At 40.8% G+C, this 24,272-nt stretch overlaps 1 protein-coding gene and 1 long non-coding RNA gene across 2 annotated transcripts in view; one reads left to right on the forward strand and one right to left on the reverse strand.

Moving 5' to 3' along the window:
- The first annotated feature begins 85 nt into the window (after positions 1-85).
- Positions 86-22,417, forward strand: LOC148051046 (uncharacterized). The gene is made up of 3 exons (XR_015700421.1): positions 86-185; positions 991-1,042; positions 22,400-22,417. It is a non-coding gene; the product is annotated as an uncharacterized LOC148051046 (long non-coding RNA).
- The window catches only part of BEAN1 (brain expressed associated with NEDD4 1), a 64,385-nt gene continuing 44,548 nt past the window's right edge, over positions 4,436-24,272 (reverse strand). The window contains exons 5-6 of the mRNA XM_087739165.1: positions 22,450-22,591; positions 4,436-8,116 (exon numbers count right to left, since the gene is read on the reverse strand). Of these exons, the coding sequence (XP_087595291.1) occupies positions 7,768-8,116; positions 22,450-22,591 (491 nt within the window). The 3' untranslated portion in view covers positions 4,436-7,767. The remainder of the gene's footprint in view (positions 8,117-22,449; positions 22,592-24,272) is intronic.

Here is a 24,272-nt window from a genome sequence, read left to right on the forward strand (position 1 = left end):
GGCGGGGGGCGGGCGCCCCGGCGAACTGAAAGCGAAAGGCGGGAGGGTGGAGAGGGCGGTGCTGCGCGGGGCGGTGCTGGGCGCTGCTGGGCGCTGCTGGGCGCTGCGCGCGGGCGGTCGTCGCCTCAGTACGGGCGCGTGGCGGCGTCGCGTGAGGGCGGCGGTGCTGCTGCCACCGCGCTGAGGTGAGGCTCCTTGTTTCCCGCTCCGCGGCTCCGGCAGCGCTGTGTCACCGATCTCCTCGGGCCCGCTCCTGCCTCTTTCCTCCGCCGTGGCCCTGGCTGCTCTCCCAGCCGGCCGCGAGGCCCCCGGAGGGCGGTGTCTGCTGTGGGCACAAGCCTGGGCAGGCGAGGCCCTGCGCTCGGGGGCTGGTGTGAGGGTGAAAGCTGCCCTAGTGGTAATTGTGCTGTGGGGTGAGATGAGGCTATCTGTAACATAGCACGCTCCTTGTGCCTGTTTTGTTATTATTTTTATTGTATGTTGCCTCTGGATTCCTGGACTAGCTTTGGGTAACGATCAGCTGAAAGAGACTTGTGTCTTCTGCTGTGGTGGCTGAAGAGTTTCCTGGGATGGGTTTGAAATGGAGGGCAGGCTCAGCAGCTGGAAAACAAACCTGACTTAGATCCACATGATTTTGTTGATCTTGATTTTTGGAGTCTGAGTTTTAGAGTAATTTCCTATGGCTGCTACGATGTTGTGCACCTGTGTGTTTTCACAAATTAGCACCAGCATTGGCTTCCCATGACATTATTTTTTGTTGTAGACCAGCTGGGCTGGTGTCTTCAGGAGTGTCTCCACTGACTTGACTTGCTGCAAGTGTGAATTTGACTTGATGTTTTTTCTAATGGCTCATTTTATTATAAATTGTCTTCATTACATGATATATTTTAAAATTAATATCTGTCCCACTGTTAACTGCTGGGAATGTATGGCTTCTGACTAAGGGAAATCTTGGGCATACTTGACTGCAGTCCTGTTTCTTTCTTGCAGAAAGTGGCTGTGTGCTGTTGCAAACAAACTGTTTTTCTCTCTGACTTTCCAGGTAAGAGGGCTTTCCGAAAACATATGCTTTTGATCGTCATTCCAAGTGAAATGTCATTAGGAAATAGTTTTGTAGAATTTGTGTATGGATAATTGCTGTATAAAAATTGCTGATCTAGCCAAGAGGGAAGGGGGGACAAATCCCCATACTATCACCACATGTTAAAATGAGGCCATCTGGCCATCTGCTGCAATGTCTGAGTTTCCTCCCCTACCATATGTGCATGCATACACAGACAAGCTTGGCTGTGCTCTTAGTAGGGTGCCTGCAGGCAGCTCAGCTCTCTTCTCACCATATGCAAAACTTTATTGACCCAAATGAGAGGGCTGGATTTCGTGTTTCTGCACACCCACTCCCACGGGGGGGCGGAATTGGATTCTTTAACCTTTGCAGTTCTCATTAACATATAGAATAGCTGCATTTTGTTAAAGCCTGGTGCATTTTAGTAGAATGGAATGGGGAATCTTGCTTTGTTGCTGTTTCTGTTGAGTGTTTCACTTTTCAGTAAAGCACGTTTGCATAACATAGTAAATAGCGAGTTGTCGTATCTGTCTAGCTATCATTGTGTTCTTATTCTTTGAATTAGTTTCCTAGCACAGCCTCCAAGGATGGGATTTATGTTCTGTGTTTTGAAGGTCCTAATACTTTAAAAGCCTGTTCTCTAAAAGGGAAGCTTAATCACTTCCCTGGTGTGTGTGTGGTACCAATCCCATCACTGCCAACAGGGCAGAGTACTCGCCCGTGACCCAGGTGCCCAACACTCCAGTTGCAGTTCCCTGAGCTAGGAGGTCTCCCATCTTGTTCCTCCTTCTTCAAGGAGATTTTGAAATGTTTTGCAAAGAAGTTTTGCTCTTTTCTGGGTGTATTAAGTTTGTTTATTTTTTATTTCAATCTCTTGCAGAAATAAAATCCTGCTAGGAGCAAAGCTGTGACAAAATAATCTTAATTTTTACAGGGTTCTCTCACATCTTCATTGTCATTTGAATTTAAATTAAAAAAAAAAGTCTCTCCGTTGTGAATGTATTAGGTTGATTTGGAGTGTAACAGAAGGCAGAATCTATCAAAAGGATTATTTTTTTTTTTTTTTTAAAGACTACAGCAAGGCAAAAGCCTAGTCGTTAGTCCTAGGAGAGAAGAGGAATTCAATAGAAAGGAATGGCCGCTTCCAGCTGTGCATGTAAAGTGTTGCTATTTCCTGGGAGTTCAAAAGACACAATGCCAATACCTGGAGAATTGCATCAGGCTACATACCTGACTCTTTTTTTCATTGCAGTTGGGCTGATTTAGGCAGAGGAGGGTTGTTGAAACAATATTGATAGAAGTTGCAGGAGAACAAATAAGAGAATCAAGGCATTGGACCCAAAACATGAATGGACCACCATGGATACTTCCAGGTTCCTTAAAGCTTTAACTTTCTTTGTGCCTCTGCTGGACATGGAAGCTGTTTTGCTTGTTACTTTTTCTTGCTTTAACGGAAGTGAGAATATATGCATATATGGACCTGTCTGAAATCCGAGCTGTGAATTTATTGTATGCTTATGAGTTCAGTAGCCAGTGTTCAAGCATACATTACTGTGAGCTGAGGAAAAGGGAAATCAATATGAACTTTGCTAGCTGAGAAGAAGTTTTAATGCATGAGATGCTGTTGGGGATTCAGAAAATATGGATTTAGTTTCTGATCTATCTACAATTCCCACCTCCCATGTAGCACATCACTTCAGTGGAGTTAGAGCTGGAGGTGCTCGGATGTAATTTTGGTGATGAGTATTTTCACTGAAAGCTTTTTGCTGTGACAACAGTATGGTGTTAGAAATCACATAGTTCTCAGTGTCACTAATGTGGTCTGGGCTAAGAGAACCCTCTTTTCCCAGGGGGTATTGGCAGAACATCTAGGGTTTGGAAAGCTGCTGGTATTAAGTGACAAAAGTACAACTGCCAATTCCCAGACCATGAAGCAGTGTCGGACACTGTCAGACAATGATAAAGAGAAGACATGGAAAGCTCCACTAGAAGGAGAGGACTGAAACTTGTCCTTTCCATTCCCGGTAACGTGGAATCTTTCTTTCTCTACAATTTACAAAACACAAGTTCTCCATTTTCCCTCAATTCTCATATCTCATTTCTATATGGCAATGGAGAACAGCTTCTATTCTCTGTCATGCAAAAACAAGAAAAATAATAACCAGGCCTTTTAACTTTCTTGTTCTTTTTCTCTAGGCAGTCAGGTTTGTCAGCCTCCTTGACTTGTAGAGCCTCAGCCTGGACTTGGTTTCCTAACAGTGCAGTAGTGAGTGAAGAGCTATTTTGAATGTTTCAAGAATAATAGTGCTGTTTATATTCCCAGGCTGTTGTTGCTGGGTTTTCTTCTTTTTTCCTAGTAGTATGACATTATTGGCTCACAGTTAGCCCATATTTTTCAGTCTAATTCTCAGACATTCTTCTGCAGTCTAACAGGTCACTCTGTCATGTGTTTGTGAATTCAAGCCTACGTTTCTCAAGTGCAGGGATTGTGTTTGTGTTCACTGAATTGCGTCTTGTTCTTTCCAGGCTGTTTCTCTGTCTCTTCAAATTCCAGTACTGCTCTCCTACATACTCCTGCCTCTCCTAGTTTAATGTAACTTCCTGATTTTTAACAGGTCCATTCTGTCTCTCAGAGCTCTGAAATCCAGCAATACTCAGTATTTTCATTAGGACATAGGTGATCCCACCTGACACATCCTTCCAAACTAACACAGGGCAATTGATAAATACTGTCTTGTATGATGATTATTATTTTAATTTACAGAAGTCTGTGGTTATAATTTTACATAGAGAGTATTTCTCTAGTTTAAGGAAGGGAATGATCTGTCAGACTGTACCATGACCAGTTAGATCAGTTTGTTGTGGTTTCCGTTCAGGAAATACACTGCTACTCATCTTGCTGTGCTAAAAAATTATGTTTGAATATTTCTGGGAAGACTGGCCTGTTATTTCCTGGCTTCTCCTCTTTTTCCTTGGTGGTATGTTGCCATTTTCCAGCATCTTGACCTTAGCAATTTTCAGAGGTACCTATGAATGTGTTTGTGAGGGTTTCTGATGCTTCTCAAAATGCCTGACAGTGTTTCAAGGGTAACGATTTTCACCACAGCAACATTGCAGACTCTTCCCTTCCTGCTCTTGCTGAGCTGGGCTGATCCTGGCTGGGCACGCTGACTCGTCCCCCTGAGCAGGAGAGACCTGACTGCTCCGGTGGCTGCTTATTCCTGCTATCTCTGTCAAATGTAAAATCCAAATGTAAGTGGCTGAACCGCGATGTTGCTTAGTCGACAGTTGCTTAGTTGCCTGTAACAGGAGGCTAAGGGCTGTGGGTAGTACCAAAGTGATATCGACGCAATAAAAAGCACAGAAGCTCGATCGAATACATGTATGTTCTTTACTAAAAGTTTTGTGTAAAGATCAGTATACTAAAAATTGAAGCAAAAGAGATGACTACAGAAATACAGTATTGTTATCACATAGCAAGAAACAGCATGTCGAAACAGTTTCTTTCTGATATTAATCATGTAATAAATGAAAGGCCTGTGTTAAGCCTTTTTTGGATGGACATCAAAATTATGTGAGAGTTTAGGATAAAATCTGATAGGAGGATATGAATTTCTTAAGAGGAGCATCAGGAGACACTCTGTCAGCTTTGCTGAGATTTATCTGGGATCTTAAATATTCTCCAAGAAATGAAATCATGTTCTTATTGCATCATTACAAGAAATCTCAACACTGTTCCAGTAGTAGCAGCGGAAGCTGTCAGACCAACTTTAGAGCTGTAAACTTCTCTTTCTAGTATTGTCTGTTTGCAGAGGTATATGGGTTGGGTTTATAAGCTTTTTTTCCCACAACTTTGTTGGATATCACCTGGTTAAAAAGATTAACAAGAGTAGAAAATTCTAAGCCACTCTTGCAAGTGAACGTGGTAAGGTATCACTGAAGGCAGCATACTCTACTTTGAATTCACAGTTTGTTTTTTTTAAAGATATTTGTTTATAATTAATGACATAAACTATTTAGTGGTAACTTACAAAAATGCTACAGTATGGAATTTTGTTTTGGTTGGCTTCCATATCTGTGTGACAAAGAAGCTGGGATTATTTTGATGGACAAGTCCCTCGTGAACTCTGTGCAGCGTGATAACTAGATGACTTGACTTTATAAAGTGGCATACCACAAGAGGGAGTCGACAGCTATTTGTAAGTAATGCTGCTACATACAATCCAGATCGCGATGCTAAGGATGCATAACTGTTACCAAATGAAGACAGACTCTGATTAGCTTTCTATAATCTTAGTAATGCATTTTTATCATGAGGCAAAATGCAAATCTCCCATTTTCATCAGAGGCCTACTTAAAATTAGTTTATTTTGTAAACCACAGATAGAAAGTTAGTGGAAGGTCATGAAATCCCTGTCAGGTTAAAAGCCAAGCAGGTTGAAAGGATTTCCCAAAATGCACAAAAACTGTAAGCATCTGTAACAGAGTAGAGACTTGCCTGCCAGATGTGAAAAGTCATCTGTGCTTGTCAGAAGAACCTTCAGGTTTGCCATGTTACAGGTAAAAGAGGGACTCACTTTCAGGAAAAAAAAAAAATCACATTTGCCTTCTATTATTTGTTTATTAGATTTCCCCCTCCACCTCCCCAGTAGCAGCCTGAAGTAAGCAGGTCTGGTCCCAGTGTCTTACCCTGTTCTAGGCAGCTCTCCAAGAGCTGCAGGAAGACACAGCTATGAAAGCATGCCCTATTCTGCATAAATAAACCTCTGTGCTTTCCTTCCCTTTTTATTTTCCTGCCAATAAAACTGACTGGTACATTTCTATGTTGGTTTTAATTTCTGGCCCCTAATAGATGGTGTGGAGTTTTGCTTCTCTTATTGCAGGATACTTTGCATACCACAAAACTGTTTACACTAGTGCTTTATACGGAGGAATAGTTCTGTCTGTTAAAAATACAAATGTGAAATATAGCTTACGTTCTGGCAAGGCCTGCCAGCAGTTTTGCAATGCAAAATTGTGAATTTTTGTTGGTTTGGGTACAGTATACTGAGAATATTGAAATTTTGCTGAACTGCAAAAGAATTCTGTTATTTTAGCAAAATACATACTTACTCTCATGTACTTAGCAAAAAATGCATACTTACCTTATCGCATCATGTGCATATGACTCAGTAATGGTATAATTTATACAGCAGTAAGAACCATGTAATTACTTCCCATCTAAGTATTAATTATAATTGTGTCAATCTTTGGAGTGTTGAATGATGATTACAGTTGAAAATTATTTAGTATTTACAGAAAATCTAAGTGCAATTTTAATAATTTGGATGACGCTTCCTTTTAAACACAATTATGTATTTACTATACTCATTTTTACATATCCTTCAGGGGGAGTAATGAACTGAAGTCCATTTTATGAGTGTAAAAAAAAAAATTTATTCCCCCCCTCCCCGTGAAAATACCTCTAAGATTTAGTGGAGGTGAGCCTCTGATAACTCTGCTATCTAGTACCGGTTGAAGATGTAGTTTAGTCCTTATGTGGAGAATAGGGTGCTCGTGTACCATGTTAGATTAAACTCTCGCATCTGCAGTTTACCTCTGCTGTTCCTGCTAGCGTGCATCTCCAACTTGTATGCATTTATCATATGAATGTGTGAGAAGGCTAGGTCTACGAACAAAGGCTACGTTTGTGGGTAGCAAAATTTCAGTGAAAAGGATCATGCCTAATAAAAGAGGTTTCCGCACAAAGTGAGGTTCTCTGCTACTGTGCATGCCAAGTCCAGCATCTATTATTTACATCACACTAATGCCATTACTAGAAGTCAAGGTCCTTTGTAACACTACAGGTTCCTTACTGAAGAGAGACCAGTTAGTGCCTGAAAAAGCAGTCATGCGTAGGAATCGGCATAAAGCATCTTCTGGGATTCCAGACACTGCCCTTCCCTTGGCTATATCGAGTCCCTGTGAAGGGCATGCAGCTCCCAGGCCTGCACGCAGCTGTAGTACAGCTTCCGCAGGTAAAACCAATTGGTGCTTGGGGATCCACTGCCACCTCTCCATCACTTGTCGCTGGTTTCTTTTGAGGAAGACTTACAGCAGGCTTTGCAATGGTCTGGAAAGCCTGGTACTGGCCAGGCTTTCCAAAGGAAAAATGTGACTACCAAAATACTATTCTCCTTTTTCTTTTGCTCCTGTATGGTACTGATAGTCATGTTTTGCAGGCAGTGTTCTGTCTCTGTCTACTGAAATACATATTTAGACAAAGAATTACTTAAAAAGGCTTTGTTGCCAAGACACTGAATGAAATGTACTAATGACATCTACAAAGACAACAAAATGCTCTTCTTTTTCCTTCTGCTCTAAACCATGCAAAGTATCATAAAATCAACAAGTAGGCTTGACTGGATAACATGTATCTACATTAAGAGTGGCTGATTTCAATGTGTTTTGAAATGCTTCAAAAAGGTCAGATGCACTGCTTGTCACTGCTGCTCTTTTATGCTGTGTGATGTCATGGAACACTTTGAAGCACAAAGAGGGAAGTTTAGGTAAACTTTCAAAATTCACTGTAAAAAATAAAATCCGATTGCATCCCTGTTTAAAGATATAAAATAGGTAAAACTTTCAGAGGTTTTATTCTTCCATTTAAATGGTTTTGTCGGTCTTAGTTCTTCAGAAGAATTGAAGGAAAGAGCCACTTTTATTCACATGATTTGGTTCAGAAGAGTCTGATAGTCGGTGGAAGAATTTTTCAGTACTTCCACTGGAACAAGTGGGATGGGGATATTCTGTTCACACACCACCGTCTCGTACAGGGGAGCAGCCTCCAGAGTAAGAGACGACAAAGAGATGGATGAAATGGGCGGCTGCAAGTCCTGCAGCCTGACTGCATAATTTGCAGCCTGTCCTGTAGTCCCAGATGCTGCTTCCCCTTCCAGGCTAATGTTTATAGATATTTCATTTCTTTGACACGGGTCCGTAAGAGAATATGGGGGAGGATCATCTGTGGGAATATATATTTGAGTTGCTCCTGGACCCACACATTCATCGTAGCTGAAAGAAAAAAAAGGAATTTTTCATTAGATTGCTGTGAAAAGTGCCACAGTACATTATTTTCAGCATAACAGGGGCAGGTAAAGTGAGAAGAAAAGGATCGTCTGGTGTTTTGTTCCTCAGCCCACATGCTTGCTTACCCTGCCATGTGAGACACTTGAGAGCATAGTACTTAAAAGCACATCTCCAAATACCTAAAGATAATCCCAGAGGTCTCGGTGAAAGGTCAGACCCCATGCTCCTGCATGAAAGTAACATCTATGGCAGCACCGTTCGGCTGAGGTGCCTGGGGATGAGCCCAGCTCCTTGCAGCCGGTTATGCAGGAGTGGGAGGAATAACACTGCTGGCTCACACAAACCCGTGCACACTGCACCAGCTGCCGTAAGTGCAACACAGTGGGGGTTCATTCCTGCTCTCAGCTGCTTGTAAGTAGCTAAGCTACAAAATGGCTGGGGAAAAAGGAAGTGGTGTTGCTATTTTAGTTATGAAACAAGGTATAGAGAGCTTTAGCTGGAGTCTGAGGTACAGTATCACATCAATTACTGTCCTCCTGACTCACAGGTCTCTGGTGCTCAGCCAGCAGCTACATGCGGTAGGTTGTCTGGGTTGCAGATCTGTGCTGGCAGGGGCAGCAGGATTTCTTGCTGAGGTGCAGAGCTGTGATGAATAATCTTGACAGACTCATGCTGGTCATTCTGAGACTTGGCAGACTCCCCTCCTGAAAAGGAGGAATGCAAGACAGACCAATTTGTGGGATTTCCATGAGGAGCCAGCTCAGGTCTATCCAGGCTTTGTAGTTCTGTCTGCGCCACGAAGCTAGAGCCAGGGGAAAATATTACCTCCTCACTCCGCTGCTGTGCTCAGTGCTTGCTGTCCCAGTGTGAATGCAGACAGGCACCTTAGATTGGAGCTTGGACTGCACAGCCTAGGGAAGCCCATGAGGAGTAAATAATGAGCCTGGATAGACCAGTGTGTCTTTGTGCTTGGGTTTTCCCATGTTCTGTGTTGCAGGAAGGGGATGGGAATAGACAGAGTGGACATGAGCAAGCTCCATGCGTTTGTACTGTGCTGCGCTGGCACTGCCCAACCCTCTGAGCCTAAGGGCTCTGCAGAGATTGCACTGCGGCCCCAGGGAGGGCTGAACCAGACTGGTGAATCTGATCTGTTATCTGGGTGGTCCACTGTGTGGCTATCCTAGCATCACCTGTTTGTCCACAAACTAAAGCTGACTCTGCTTTTGCTGTTAAACCAGCCCAGGTCTAGTGGTCTGAAGGAAGGTCCTGTTTTCCTGGCTCACTGGCTACAGGCAGAAGTAGCCTAACATAACATCACGATCTTAAATGCTGGACCTGCTTTGTTTGTGGCTGCCTTGTTTAATTGTTTCAGGATCGTTTTAAATCCAATTCTGAAGGAGGGAACGTTTCCTGTAAAAAAACCTTCGCCTACTCAGTTAACCTGAAAAAGAATTCTGCTGGAGCCAGACAAATTAAGAACCCATTTCCTCAACCACACTGACTGCAGAGCTGTTAAGATCTAGGATATTTCCTGAAACTTAGGATATTTAGCATATGTCTTCCCAGTAGACTGCAGGCAGTCATTCTGCCCCCTGTAATTGTATTACTGCCAGGCTAAACCCAAGCTAATAAACCCTGCTTGTAGACTGTAAGTGGCTTGCAGCAGGGCAGCTTGCATTGGTTACAGTGAGCTCAAATCTACTGCAATCAACCATGGAGGCCCTGCCTTAGAAAAATACTTGGTTCTGCTGCACTCATTCATACCTTTCCCTCAGAGCGCTCCTGAGGATTTTGATGGTATTGTTCCTAGTCTGGGTGACAGAAGTGTTTTTTGGGCAAGGGAAAGATAAGAAAGTTATTTAGGTTACTAAATAACTCAAATATCCACAGGTGGTTTTATTTTTACCTCCCTTTTATCTTATTTTTATATTCATGAGGACAATGGTTTTAAATTCAGACTGGAAAATTCCAATTTCCCCATCAGAAAGACTGGTATTTAAAAACATAACTCTGTTCTGAAGATCCTGAATGGGGCTGCTAGATACTTCAGAAACAAGTCCCAGCACGTAGGAAGTCAAATTGGTTTTGTATAGCATGTGGAAAAGATTTCAGTCCAGCCTCTACTAAGCCCACTGAAGCTTTCAAGCATACCTGATATTCTTTTAAAAGATCTTAGACCTCAGTCATAGATTGAGGACCTGATGTCCTCAGCTCTTCATGAACTAAAGGAAAGGAAGAGCTACTCTTTGCAGGATTACTTAGTATGAGTGGCATCTTTACTTAATTTACATTCTGCTGACCTACAGCCCAGTAAATTTATTTAAATCTTTCCTCAGATTTTGACTGACTTAATCAGGCTAATGAAGAGCACCTACTGGGTCCTGTTACCATAGTAAAAGAGTTTCAGTTTTGAAAAGCCCACAGTAATGTGAGTTTCAAGGTGGAAAATTTCGAGTCCTTTTGCTGAGACACAAAAGGGAAGAAGATTCTCTGTTTCCTGATTCTGGGCCCAGGCCCAGCGCAAGGAAAATCCGCCGCAGACCTAAAGGAGAAATGGGCACAGTATGAACCTTCTACTTAGTGTTGTTATCTGATAATCTGCATTTCTTTCCCTTGGATTTAATTTTAATGTCTTTCATGGACCATAGCTCAGCTCTGTAGAACTAAAATGCTTGGTGGGATAAATAGCAAAATGATCTTTTGTGAAGGAGACTTTTAAGCATCAAGACAAATGGGTACCAAATGATGGTATTCAAGACCTGGCATTTTAGTGTTTAGTTCCAAATATCAATATATTAGTGTTAGGGCACTTTTTCTTCATATATATGACGGATAAAAAAATAATTCTCTCTTTTTCTCCAAACTCCAGTCCAAGTAATATTCCCCCTCTCATTTTTGGCAATTAAGTTCACGTTTTAAAAATCAAATAGGGCAGTAAGGAACATGTACCAGATTTTCAATTAAGTAACTTTTTGGCACCTTCACAACTGTACCGACAGATCATTATGGCCAAGGCGGCAAATACAAATAATTCAAATAGCTTTTTTTTTTCTGAAATAACTTCTTGTATTTCATTAGCAGTTTATCATCTTGATAGTTTCCCATATTCTCTTCTAAGCCTGGTATCTTTGCTTGTAATGCTGACATTGCAAACAGCTATTGCTATGATACTAGTAGTGGAGGCTACAGAGAAGTTCCTAGCATTTTCTATTGAGGATAGAAAGGAGATGAATTAAGGTCATACAAGCAACTTTAACTTTGTATTTTTTTCCCTACCTTCTGAGTCTTTTGTGGGTGTTTTCTTTTTTGGGGGGGTGGGGTTTGTTTGGTTTTTTTTTCCCCCTCAGTAATTTGGTTGTGCTTTCAAAGTACTGTTATAGAGGTATTCCTATAGTAGAACTAATGAATTATCAACACTACAAGCATGAATTTTATTTTGCAAACAGAAAAGCACAGTCTCTTCTTCAAAGAGACCATAATATGTAAACTTATGCATCTAGTATTTACCAGATCTTTTTTTATTAGAGGATTCTAAGCCAGTGTTATAAGAAGTAATACACAGTTTGACAGGCACCCACTGTCCATGTATGTTGGTGGTTGGAAAATCATTCCTCAAAAGATTTAAAAGATTACTTATAAAAAATTGTAATAACAATAGCAGTTGATTACCATGTATTGATGTGAGTGATATTGGACTAAATCCTTACTGTTGTCTTAAAATAAAGCTTCATGGTTGAGGACAAGAGGTGAATGGACTCCTGCAATGCAGTGCAGTGAGGTGTGTTTCACGAACCAAGTGGTACTGCTAAGTTGTCCTGCAGTGAGGTCTGCGCCTTTGACAGAGCTTTTAGGTTTCTTTCTTTTTACTTCCAAACAGTGCAAACTAGAATAGAACGAAGGAGCTGCCTTCTCATCAGCTAGTATGGAGACCTCTGTACCAGAGGGGCCAAGAGGTACTATGTAATGATGGCTACCACCAAAAAAAAACCAGTGCATCCATAACTATCAGTAATGATGATTCCTAATATTAAAATTATACTGCTACATGCAAGTCATATAAGTATGGTAACTAATGCTGTTGATTTCATCTGAGAAGGTGCCAGTTGTAGAGCTCAGTGATGTGTAAAGCTGTGGTTTCAACATGAGCCAATGTCCATGTCATTGAAAAGAAGTGTCCTCTGACCTGCTGCATACTCCCACTGTGTCCCTTGCACTACTCCTCCAAACCATGATCCCCAATCTGGAGCTAAATAGGCAAAAAGGTTGTGTGCGTGGTTTTTATTTTTTGTGTGTGTGTGTTTTTTCTGGGCTGGATTTCTACTGATTTAGCTCTCTACGTTGGAAGCTCACAGCGTAGCCAGGTGGGCATCAATGTAACACAAGGGAAGTAGAAGTATAAAAGATGGAAGAAGTGGGGCGCATCTTAGACCACAGCTCACAGGCAGAACTTCTTAGCCGTATCATAAAAGTGCAACCTCAGTAACTGCTAAGGGAATGACACCTACATATGTATGTGTGTGTATATATGTTTTGCAATCGAAAATGAAAGAGCATGGAGCTTGCATGACTTAAGTGGAAAAACAAAAATACTTGCTAGTTTCTTGCAAAAAATAATTATAGTTATGTTTTATCTGAGAGATGCAGTTCCGTGAAGTTATTGTACATGTAAAAAGTAGCTGATGCTTGTAGTTCAGTACGGTAGTCACAGGAAAATCATTTTAGACAAGAAAGCAAATGCTTTTCAAAAGTATTATGTTACCATAACTTAATAATGGACCACAGGACTCATTACACTGCATCTCATGAATATCATGCATCTCTTTTTCAGCACTGAAAAAAATCCTTGGTTACAGTACTTGTAGTGAATTCACTTTAATCCACTTTAAAAAAAAAAATAAAAAATTATCTTAAGGTTCAGTGTATCTCACAGGCAGTCATGAGAAGGAAGGGGTTACTGACCATGAAACGTGCTGTTGTCTACTTCTTTTGTTTTTTGGCCTTGTTTCTTGTCAGAATAACTTCATTGTCATTGTAGACTATGCTATTGAGTTTTTAAGGGATAATTGTACTAGGAAAGGCAAGGAGGGCTGATGTCTGTTAACATCATCTTACCGCATGTAAATGTGATCTGTAAAGAGAAGAATGTTGCTTAAAAAATGCAGCAGCTCTTCAAGCTGACCTTGTTGACTCAGAATATTGTGAGGGGGGAATAACTTCATGAATTTGTCAGGTCTCATTGCAATAAGTATTAAGAGAGGTTTGTTGCTAAGGAAACCCAAAAGAGCTTATTTAACTAGCTGTCATTCATAAATTATGACCTACTCTCTGGGGAAAGAAGAAGGTTCTACTTACAGAATTTTTTAAGATGCAAACAATAGCTAGTGAAAAAAAGGCAAAACTGCAACTACAATAGGAATATTTGTGTTAATAAGCACTAAAAGTCTGGATCTTTATTCTGCACTATGTGTCAAGATGATCTCAAGGAAGTTGTGACTCTTCAAAGAATAAATATTCCAGATGAAAAATGAAATTAAATGTTCTCATGAAAACACTGTTTACATATAGCAGATAGCATTTGAAACTGATATAATACAGTTTCAACATAATTGTGCAGCTTTAAACAATTAAAATAAATGTTTTAAATAAAAGATGTCATTCTATGATGAAGATTTTATGATACATTTCAGCCTGGCATTAATTTTATATATAATAAGAATCACTTGATCATAAGCAGTGTTTAGTCTCTGGATTTCTGTAACCATTATGCAGTAAATGACAGTGAAGCTATGGGCAGTGGTTGAGTAATAATAATCAGTTAAGACAAATTTATTTCAAAATAATTTCTTGTAGCCTCCCAAGCCATGGAGTTAATTCACAAACAGGGTTCTAAACAACAATACCAGTTTTTGCATGTCAGCAGGAATGCTTAGGACCTGCTAATACCCACGGAAGTTTGCCATGTGACATGTTTTAGGATCATAATCCCAGAAAGGGCTTTGCTTTAATTATTCTAGGAATGAATTCTGAGCAGGTGAAGGAAACAGTAGTTGCAGTATGCAACAGAAAGTCTAACTACTGGGAAATTAGAGAAAAATATTCCTTTTTTTCAGTACTGTTATCAATGACTCAACAGCTTTAAGTTGTGATTGTTCACATGGCACAATGAATTTCTGGTTAGAAATGTTTGGTGCCTCTCTTTCATCAGGTTTTTCTGCTTTCACTGCTGCATTTTTTTATTTTTTTTTTTAGTATGCAGCAATAGTTTGCACTTCTAGAGTGAAACTGGGACAGGTGTAGAGAAAGGCTGGTCAGATGACACAGCGTCCTAACAGATATTTTTCATGACAGAGAGCTAAGAGAACTTTGTGCCTTAGCCTCATAACATGCAGGCTGAGGTGTGAGATTTTTGACTACAAATACAGGAAGCAAGTAAAGAGAACGGCATGGGTATTTAAGAGGAATGGAAATGCCACAAAAAGAAACGATCATAAAATGCCTGTAAACAAATTTAAACTGGAAGTAAGAAGGCTGCCATAATAATTAGGAATTAGGTCTGTCCTTAGGTATTCTAGAATGAGTACAATGGGGACAAAAGATCCTTGCAAACTCTGTTATGGAATAGGTAAATTTCTATTAAAAATTATTACTTGCAGCAGCTGGGGTGGGACTGGGTAACTGCAGAAGATCCTTTCAAACCTATGTTCCTCTGACTGAAATGGCTTCCTGAAGGATGATCTGTTAGTAGAAACCAGCAAGATAAAGGCAGCTTGAGGAAAAACCTGTCCATACCGCAGACAGAACTTGATGGTGGTGGCATTCACATCAGCTGAGAACCTCACTAAGGCAGGGCTCTGTTTAGACATATACCAGAGACACCTGAAATACCAGTCTAGATAACACTTGCTGGGATCTCACTTGCAGACCCTGGCCTCTCAAGGGCTGGCTTCATGTCGGGCACTAAGGCAATCTCCCTATGCTCACCAGGTGGGCTGTGAAATGTGGGTGTCATGTAAAAATCCCTTCACAGCAGAGAGCAACTAACTAATTAAAAAGCAATTAACTTGTTTCTATATCCAATATTAATTAGGAATAGCACTAGGATGTGCAGAGAGGGGCTTTTGAGGGTCTAGTTGCTCAGAATTCGGAGTTGAAAGAATTGAGAGTCTTATGTCATGATTTCCAGTGGATTTAATACTGTCATATTTCCAGTGGTATTTTTTTACTTTACTGACTGAAAATCTCAGTGAGGGTATTGAAGTGAAATCTGAACCACAAATGTCCATCTCATGCTTTGCCAACTGTCATTGTAATGTGCCAAAAACTACTTACCTTGCAGGCTTGCAGGAAAAGTGGCCTTGGCAAAGGAATACAGCACAACATAGCAAGTTTTTATGTTAGTTTCCTGCAAGCCTAATTCTGTCTTTCAAGAAAATCTAGGAAGCTGGTTCAAGCCTTCTTCCCTCTGATACGGCTAACTTGCTTCCTCAGAAGTGAGGGATGGAAAAGAATGTCTTAGAAAAGAAAGCACCTTAAGTAGTTTAGGTTTTTTTGGTTTTCATATTTAGAGGGAAATTAGGGTCAGTCTTTGACATGAGTATTTCCTTTTGCCACTTTAAAGTAATTTTTAAATAGATTTGCCCATTTAAACAATGCAGACTGAACAGGGGTATTATGAGGACTGGCATTTATCAAGCCTAAACAATTTTCTCTAGAATTGAACCTATATAGATTAGGCAAAATGACCAGATGAGGTAGAGTGAGCACAGTTAAAATGAACAAGCAAAAAAAAAAACTCCAATGTGTTCTAATGTGAGTACTAGGTTAACAGGGGACTAACAGGTTTTTATCATAGTGCGCCCTGCAGGACACATTTCAATGTGAAATACAGAGAGGACTTTTGTGGCTTCCATTAAAGCTATTCCTGAAGCTAAATCCCTCCATCTCACTCAAGAGTCATTCCTCAGTGATGTTCTGTATTAGACAGTCATGAGTCACAGATGAAAAAGGCGATAACCTTGGTTGCCTAAAGCTCTGTACATACCATTAATATCCAATCACTAAGGTGTGAAAAAGCACTTAGTCAAGTAGGGTGAAATGCACTTCCTCTGGCCAAAAGATGAAAAGTTGATAAAATTCCTTTCATGCAGGGAACCTCAAATCTCCTCATTGTTAGGATTTTAAAGACTCTCACCAAGAAAGTGCAATTGTTTTTAATTTACTTGGTCCTTGCCTGGTACTGTACTTCAAGCCATTTAAAACATGTAAGCTCAAATTCTTTTTAAACAGCTTTCTTACATATATATATATATAATATGATAATTAGGAAAGCTCACCATAATTGCATCTGTTACAATGAACTCTGGGCACAGTGAACATGAGCACGAGCTCGTGATTAATATCTATAAAGGTATTATCCACACCGTATCAACAGCATGTGTTTGGCATATGCAAAATGACAACTATAGCCATCTTGATCAAACTCCAGAAGACTTTTTTGATTAAAGGTCTGCTGCCTGCCATATAATTCCAAATAATACTCTTTTTTTTTTTTTTTTTGATTCTTCTTAAAAGTTTAAAGATCCTAAAAATTCAATTAGATGATTCTACTCATACCATCACAGTGGATGTTGAACAAATTGGCAAATGTTGGATTTACAGGCTTTCCAGTATTTCTTTCAAAGTCATATTTACTATGATGATTGTTAAACTGTGGCAGGGAGATTGTTCTTATGTTTTGTCCTTGTTGAATTTGTTCGAGTTTCCTAATTTGGGGGGAGAAGAATTCTGTGGTTTAGAATTGTTGTTAGATCACCTGGACATCTTTCTTGGATGACTGAAGTTTCTTAGAAACAAATACTTTGCCATCTCTGGTAACACAGACTATGAAACATGAACTTAACTTCCAGCACTGCCACAAGTATCTGTACATGTTAGAAATAGGCTCTAAAATACAGACCCCTAATACCTTGAAACTGCTTAGTTCATACCCACTGTATTTTGTTTTTATATTTCCCTTCTACACCTCATGTAAAATCAATCTGACAGATGCTAACACAGATCTGAGATTCATTAGGAAGTCATTAATTATCCTAGAGGGATGTTTACGGATAGAAGCACTGTATATTTTGGGCTGTCAAGACAAATTGACCAAATGGCTTCTCTGTAACCACCCTGCAACTATGGCAGGCTAATGACAAAACTCCGTGCATGGTATTCCTCTAAATTTAATGTAAGAAAGTGGTTGGTGGAAGTGTCTATGATGATAATCAAATTGAGCCTCAAATGAACTTTGTGATTTAGATATCAAAGCAATTAAATTATTAACATACCAATGCATAAATTAATTTCCCAATTTAAGTTTTTATATAAATAGTATTTTGTATTGGACTTTCAATTGGAGAGTCAAGAGTGGGCAGTCCTGGACAGTTGGCTCTCCCTCAGCCATAGTAATGGGCTCTCTTTAACTCTGACTCTTTGTTTCATCAGCCTTCCCCTAAAATTCCTTTCCCACTCATTTAATGGTTTAAAGCCCAACCATAAAATCTAATGAAAACATTCTAGACTGATTATAATCACCCCCTTGGCCAAACAGAGGTGTCACGCCTTCTACTGAAATAATTTCAGAAAATATGGTCTTAGCAAAAATAGTATGTTCAAGAATACTCGGCTCCGCAGCACCTAGTATGCAGTGATGTAATACTCTTGTGTCTTGCAGGCTGTATTAGAACAATGCTGTTAAATGAAGCTAATGCCTTGGTGTCTGCTCGTGGCAGCAGGACACTACTTTTCAGTCACTGAATTCTTTCACTTCAAATATGTGTTGAGAGTCATTTGCCAATGCAGTTGCTTTCCTTGCTGCTCTTCATTTCTGTTCTGTTTATGCTACAGTTGCATTATTAGCTTTTGGGCATGCTAGTTTAGCTTTAAATTACATCTTGCACTGCATGAATTAGAAGGAGGAATTGCATTAATTTAGCCAGTGCTACATTTCAGTAAACCTACTCTTCAAAACTTTATCATCTGTAACAAGACTGATCCCAGTGAGTTAATATTTTAAATGCACCAGGTCAAGCATGTCTTGTTTATGCTTCAAGGCCACGTCTGACAGTCAGTTTTCCTGCTGTTAGCACCCATCAGTCCAAATAATCTCCATGCTCTATTAATTAGAAAAAACACACTTTAGTGTTATGCCATGGAGGAGAGTGTAAAGGTAGCTATACAGGAATTTTTCAGCCTCTTGCATAATGCAATGTATTCATACAATGCTTCTCAACCAATGCTTTTCTGAACAGAAAGTTACAATGGACCATATAATGTATTAATAGTAAGTTTAAATGTCTCTCCACGTAGCTTTGCTTTCAGCCATCTGCTAAGCTCTGCTTTTCCTGAAGTCTTCTCCAAGTTGTGTTGCTAAGATGTAAAAGTTAGTAAGATTTTAATGATTTGCCAAAGCTACTTTTTCTAAAATATTTAACTATAGTAGCAGTGAGAAAACAGCAAAACCATTAACAATAATCTTTACTTTTAACCTGTCATGTAGATCTGCAATTAATGGGATGAGCAGTGTTTCCTTGTGTATGCAGAGTCAGATCTTGGGCCCCTCAGGGACACAGTCCAGTCAGCCCAGAGGGGAATCTTGAGGGGGCAGTGGTTGGACACCTTTATGTCTCTCTGATGCTAGTATTGATGTCCCAGAATAGTTTCCTGGAACAAGGTAGGACACAAGACAGTTAACTTGTGCCAGGCTTATTACCGAAGTAGCTGGAGAATTTACATGAAAGCACAGATCATCTAGTGCTATCCTGTATCACTCGTGTCTCCTTCCAAACAGAGAGCTCCACAGAGGTGGAAATTCCTTCTTTGGGCCTGTTTCAAACTGGAAATGGAAGCAACCTTTGGTTTAATCTTAGGAGACCTGTCTGCTAAAGAAATATGTTCTCAGAGCTTGTTCACAGGAGTCTGAGCTTGTTCTCAGAAATCTGGCCAACTGCCCACTCAAGCTGTTGCTTGGGTGTCAGCTGGCTGGCTTTTATTAGTAAAGACTCGTGGGTGTGGGTCCAAAAACCAGTCTAAATTTTTAAGTGGTTTTATATGAAGTTCTACAAATTTAGATGCCAGGCTCAATAATTTTTCACATGTGAGCTTTCTGCTAAAATATTTACACCATCTCTAAAAGCCCATTTATTATATAGTATGACTTTGTAATTGAATCATAGAATAGTTTGGGTTGGAAGGGACCTTTAAAGGTCACCTAGTTCAAGCCCCCTGCAATGGGCAGGGACATCTTCAACTTGATCAGGTTGCTCAAAGCCCCGTCCAACCTGACCTTGAGTGTTTCCAGGGATGGGGCATCTACCACCTCTCTGGGCAACCTGTTCCAGTGTTTCACCACCTTCATCATAAAAAATGTATTCCTCTTATCTAGTCTGAATCTACCCTCTTTTAGTTTAAAGCCATTACCCCTTGTCCAATTACTACAGGCCCTGCTAAAAAGTCTGTCCCCATCTTTCTTATAAGCCCCCTTTAAGTACTGAAAGGCTGCAATAAGGTCTTCCCGGAGCCTTCTCTTCCTCAGGCTGAACAACTCCAACTCTCTTGGCCTTTCCTCATAGGAGAGGTGTTCCAGCCCTCTCATCATTTTGGGAGCCCTCCTCTGGACCCGCTCCAACAGGTCCGTGTCCTTCCTGTGCTGAGGGCTCCAGAGCCGGACGCAGTGCTCCAGGTAGGGTCTCAGCAGAGCAGCGCAGAGGGGCAGAATCACCTCCCTCAACCTGCTGGCCATGCTTCTTTTGATGCGGCCCAGGATACGGTTGGCTTTCTGGGCTGAAAGCGCACATTGCTGGCTCACGTCCAGCTTTTCATCCACCAGTACCCCCAAGGGCTGTTCTCAATCCCTTCATCCCCCATCCTGTATTGATAGCAGGGATTGCCCCGACCCAGGTGCAGGACCCCGCACTTGGCCTTGTTGAACCTCACGGGATTCACACAGGCCCACTTCTTGAGCTTGTCCAGGTCCCTCTGGATGGCATCCCATTCCTCAGGCATGTCAGCCACACCACTCAGCTTGTGTCATCTGCAAACTTGCTGAGGGTGCACTCAATCCCTCTCTCTATGTCATTGATGAAGATATTAAACAGTACTTGTCCCACTACAGACCCCTGAGGGACACCACTTGTCACTGATGTCCATCTGGACATTGAGATGTTGACCACTACCTTCTGGATGCAACCATCCAACCAATTCCTCATCCACCAAACAGTCTACCCATCAAATCCATCTCTCTCCAGTTTAGAGAGAAGGATGTTGTGGGGGACTGTGGCAAAGGCCTTACAGAAGTCCAGACAGACGACATCTGTAGCTCTTCCCTTGTCCACTGACGTAGTCACTCCATTATAGAAGGCCACTAGGTTGGTCAGGCACTATTTGCCCTTGGTGAAGCCGTGCTGGCTGTCTCGAATCACGTCCCTGTCCTCCATGTGCCTTAGCATAGCTTCTAGGAGGATCTGTTCCATGATCTTCCCAGGCACAGAGGTGAGGCTGACAGGTCAGTAGTTCCTGGGGTCCTCCTTTCTACCCTTTTTAAAAACGGGTGCAATGTTTCCCTTTTTCCGGTCACCAGGGACTTCACCTGACTGCCATGACTTTTCAAATATCATGGAGAGCGGCCTGGCAACTACATCAGCCAATTCCCTCAGGACTCCGGGATGCATCTCGTCAGGTCCCATAGACTTATGTATGTTCAGGTTCCTCAGGTGGTCTCGAACCTGATCTTCTCGTACAGTGGGAGGGACTTTGCTCCCCCAGTCCCTGTCTTGCGGTCCATCTACTCGAGAGGTGTGGGAAGAGGGGTTGCCAGTGAAGACTGAGGCAAAGAAGTTGTTGAGTACCTCAGCCTTCTCCTTGTCCGTTGTTACCAGTTTGCCAGTCTTGCTTATCAAGGGGGGGTACGCTTTCTTTGACCTTCCTTTTCTGGCTGACATACCTGTAGAAGCCCTTCTTATTATTATTTGCATCCCTTGCCAAGTTCAGCTCCAGCTGCGCCTTGGCGTTCTGACCCCATCCCTACATGTAGAACATGCATAGAATAGAAAAAGCAAAGGTCTGTATGTTGTACGTTCATACTACTGACTTGCTGTATATTTTATATGTATACAAGCAGTCAGAAAAGGGCTGGTCTTACGAGTATAATGGTTTAACTCAAAACAGAGTCTGCTTAAAAGGAAGAAAAGAAAGAAAAAAGGGAGGGAGCATGGCTGTTCAGCTGTTATCTGCTGTTTGTAAGATACAGCACTACAGAAAGCCTGAAGTGATGTTTGGTTTAAAACAATTTCTGTTGGTTCATTGGAGGGAGTAACTGAATTCCTTCATTTATTAACCTCGAGGTGCATGAGGCACGCAGAGGAGATACAGATGGCCTAAAGTGCGACTCTTGTCACTCGTGATGGCTGTTCTTGTACCCTGTGAATGCAGGCACACAAATGTGGAAGGAGCTGCTATATAATTTCTGCAATAACTGTATTTGGAAAGAGCCTCTTCTGGTGGTGTTGCCTCCCCAGGCAATTAGAACTGCCTGATATTTGAAGGACGTTCTTCTCCAAAGATGCTACTACAATCCAGGCAACTATGGCTCTCTAGAGCAGGTTTGGGTTAAACAGCTAAAATGGTAGTTGTCCTCCTTCACAGATTACTGATATAAGATGAACAATCCCAAACAATTTTCTCCCTATCCTAAATTAGGAGGTTAAGTACAACTACTAGGTATGTCAGAATGGTATGTTTTCTTCAGTTCTGCTTTCTGATAGAATGCCACGGTTAAGAAAGCCGAGAAGTGAGACTTGCTGAAAAATATGGAAAGGTTTAAAGGTTTCTTGCACTTCCCCCCCCCCCCCCCTTTTGTTTTTTCTGTTTACTCTGATCCAAGCAGTCTCAAGGTCAGTAATAAATGTAACCTGAAAGTTCTTGAAAAAGGTATATATTTTTCTCCTGGAAGTGAAACTTTGACTTGTAAAATAATTTTTTTTTCCAAGAAAGATATTCAGAAGTGATTTAACTTGTGTGTTTCATTAGTATGGCATCAATATGATAAATTTTAATGTGAATATTAGTAAATGAGAATTGGCTGTACACATGCCTTTATTTAGTAAAGATACATTCTGCTAAGGAAAACTTGAACTTAAACTAAATAAACTCTGTCTGTACTTAGAGTTTGCGTGACCTGCATTTTTGTAGTGGGTATAGGTCTAGCAGTTTTATTTTCTTCTTTAACAGGCTTTGCAAGTGCAGGACTATAACACTTGGAATCTCAGGAAAGTGCTTACCGTGGAGGTGAATCAGGATACATGACGTTGACCTGAGAAAGTGTATCCAGATAGGAACCAAAATCAAAAGCTGGGGGAAACTCCTCCATACAGGTGGATCTCAGCTCTCCAAAAGAGCCACCATAAGAGAAGCCATCTGGAGCTGGAAAACAAGCAATTAATACGTGCTGCTCTCTTTCTCCATGGTAGATTCTCTGACACAATATCACTGTTTATAACACTACCATAAATAAGAAAATAAAACCTATCTGAGGCAGAGGAATTACTGGTATTCTGGAACAATCAGGTTTCACAGGGCATTTCTATTCCTTTAAGAGCAAGTTGGCGTCATCTGTAGACAAACTGTGGTGTTTCAGGCTACGGCACAGGGACTATACAGTTAGTGCTGCCCTACAAGATGCAAGTGTCTAAAGCTTTTCTTGTGCCTCAAAGGTTGAAAGAGAGTGGCAGTTCTGCTGCATGCAGCTTCAAACATTAGCAGGATTGCTGAAGTTCCCAGGAGTCGCATATGTTGAAAACTTACCAATTCTGTGAAGGTTTTAAAAGGAGGCTTACATGTTTGATTGTAGGTATGTGTCTTGAGAAAATGCTGTTCTCAATAAAACACTCTTAAAAAGGGGAAAAACTGGAAAATAGTAGAAAAAAATCATCTTGCTGCCTGCTCCAGGGCTTTCTTAATGCTTTCACAAGAGTTTCGTAGCTCCAGAAATAGCAAGAAGGTAGTGCTATTTTCTGTCTTTGAGCATAGTTAGTTAATGCTCAACATTCCGGGGTAAATTTCCATAAGAATGTCCCAAATTGTGGAAATGCAGCAATTTCCCACCCCCTAGCCCCTGCAGTTGTCTTCCAAATAAAGTGATTCCTCCTTTTCACTTGATGCATTAAAATAGTACCTGGAGAGAAGGGCCAGCTTCTAAAGTGACATCAAAGTAGTGCCTCTCTCAGTAGAGGGTAAAAGGCAGGACTCACTTGAACAGCCTGTTCCTCCTTCTGGCAGTTTTCACTTCTGCCAATTTATCCCCCAGGAATTTACCAGGACTAATCCAGTCTATCATGCACTGTGCTTTCCTTTTGCTTGATAAGTGAAGGAAGCCAACTTCACAGTGACTCCCGCTGCTCCCATGCTGGCCAGTGGAAGCATGCTGAGATAGTAGGATGGCGTGTGCTAATGTAAAATTTTCACTTGGGTAGACTGGCACAATTTCGTTTAAGATTATTCTTTTTAATTTCTCTGAAAATATCACCATGCTTTTCTTTTTCCATTTCTCTCGCATTGTTATTTCTAACAAGCAGTTTGAAAATGGTCCTTTATGTTTTTGCCTGGCTTCAGGGTTTTTAAAGGAACTGAAATTAACATAGCAGTGCAGTTAAATGTAGTGATTGAATCCTAATGGTCAGTACTTTGTCATGCCAAAATATTCATGGGTAAAACAGTAACTCCAATTTGGGTTTAACTATTTAATCCCAAATTTACCTGCTGAAAAGTAGGAAAAATAGATGTTACAATAATAGACATTAGTTTTTTTGAATTTTTTTTTTCCTTTTCCCCCTCTGTACGTTACCATGGGAGTTTGCATTTCACTTGGAGTCTAAAATTTGCTGCCAAAACATAGCCGTTATTCACTTATCTGGATAAATGTTTCTGGGAAAGCCCAAAATAATTATTCCTGGCTCCAGGTGGACAAAATGATGCTAGGAAATGTGTTTCTTTTAGACGTGAAAATAATTAAATAAAGTCAGTTAGATACTTGATTTACCTCAGTGAAATCAAGATTTGAGCCAATGCATTTTTATGTGGCTCACTATTATTATCTTATCTATAT

Source organism: Nipponia nippon, unplaced genomic scaffold (genome assembly GCF_047370975.1).
Source record: "Nipponia nippon isolate SJK-2023a ecotype South Korea unplaced genomic scaffold, ASM4737097v1 scaffold_7, whole genome shotgun sequence".
Lineage (NCBI taxonomy): Eukaryota > Metazoa > Chordata > Aves > Pelecaniformes > Threskiornithidae > Nipponia > Nipponia nippon.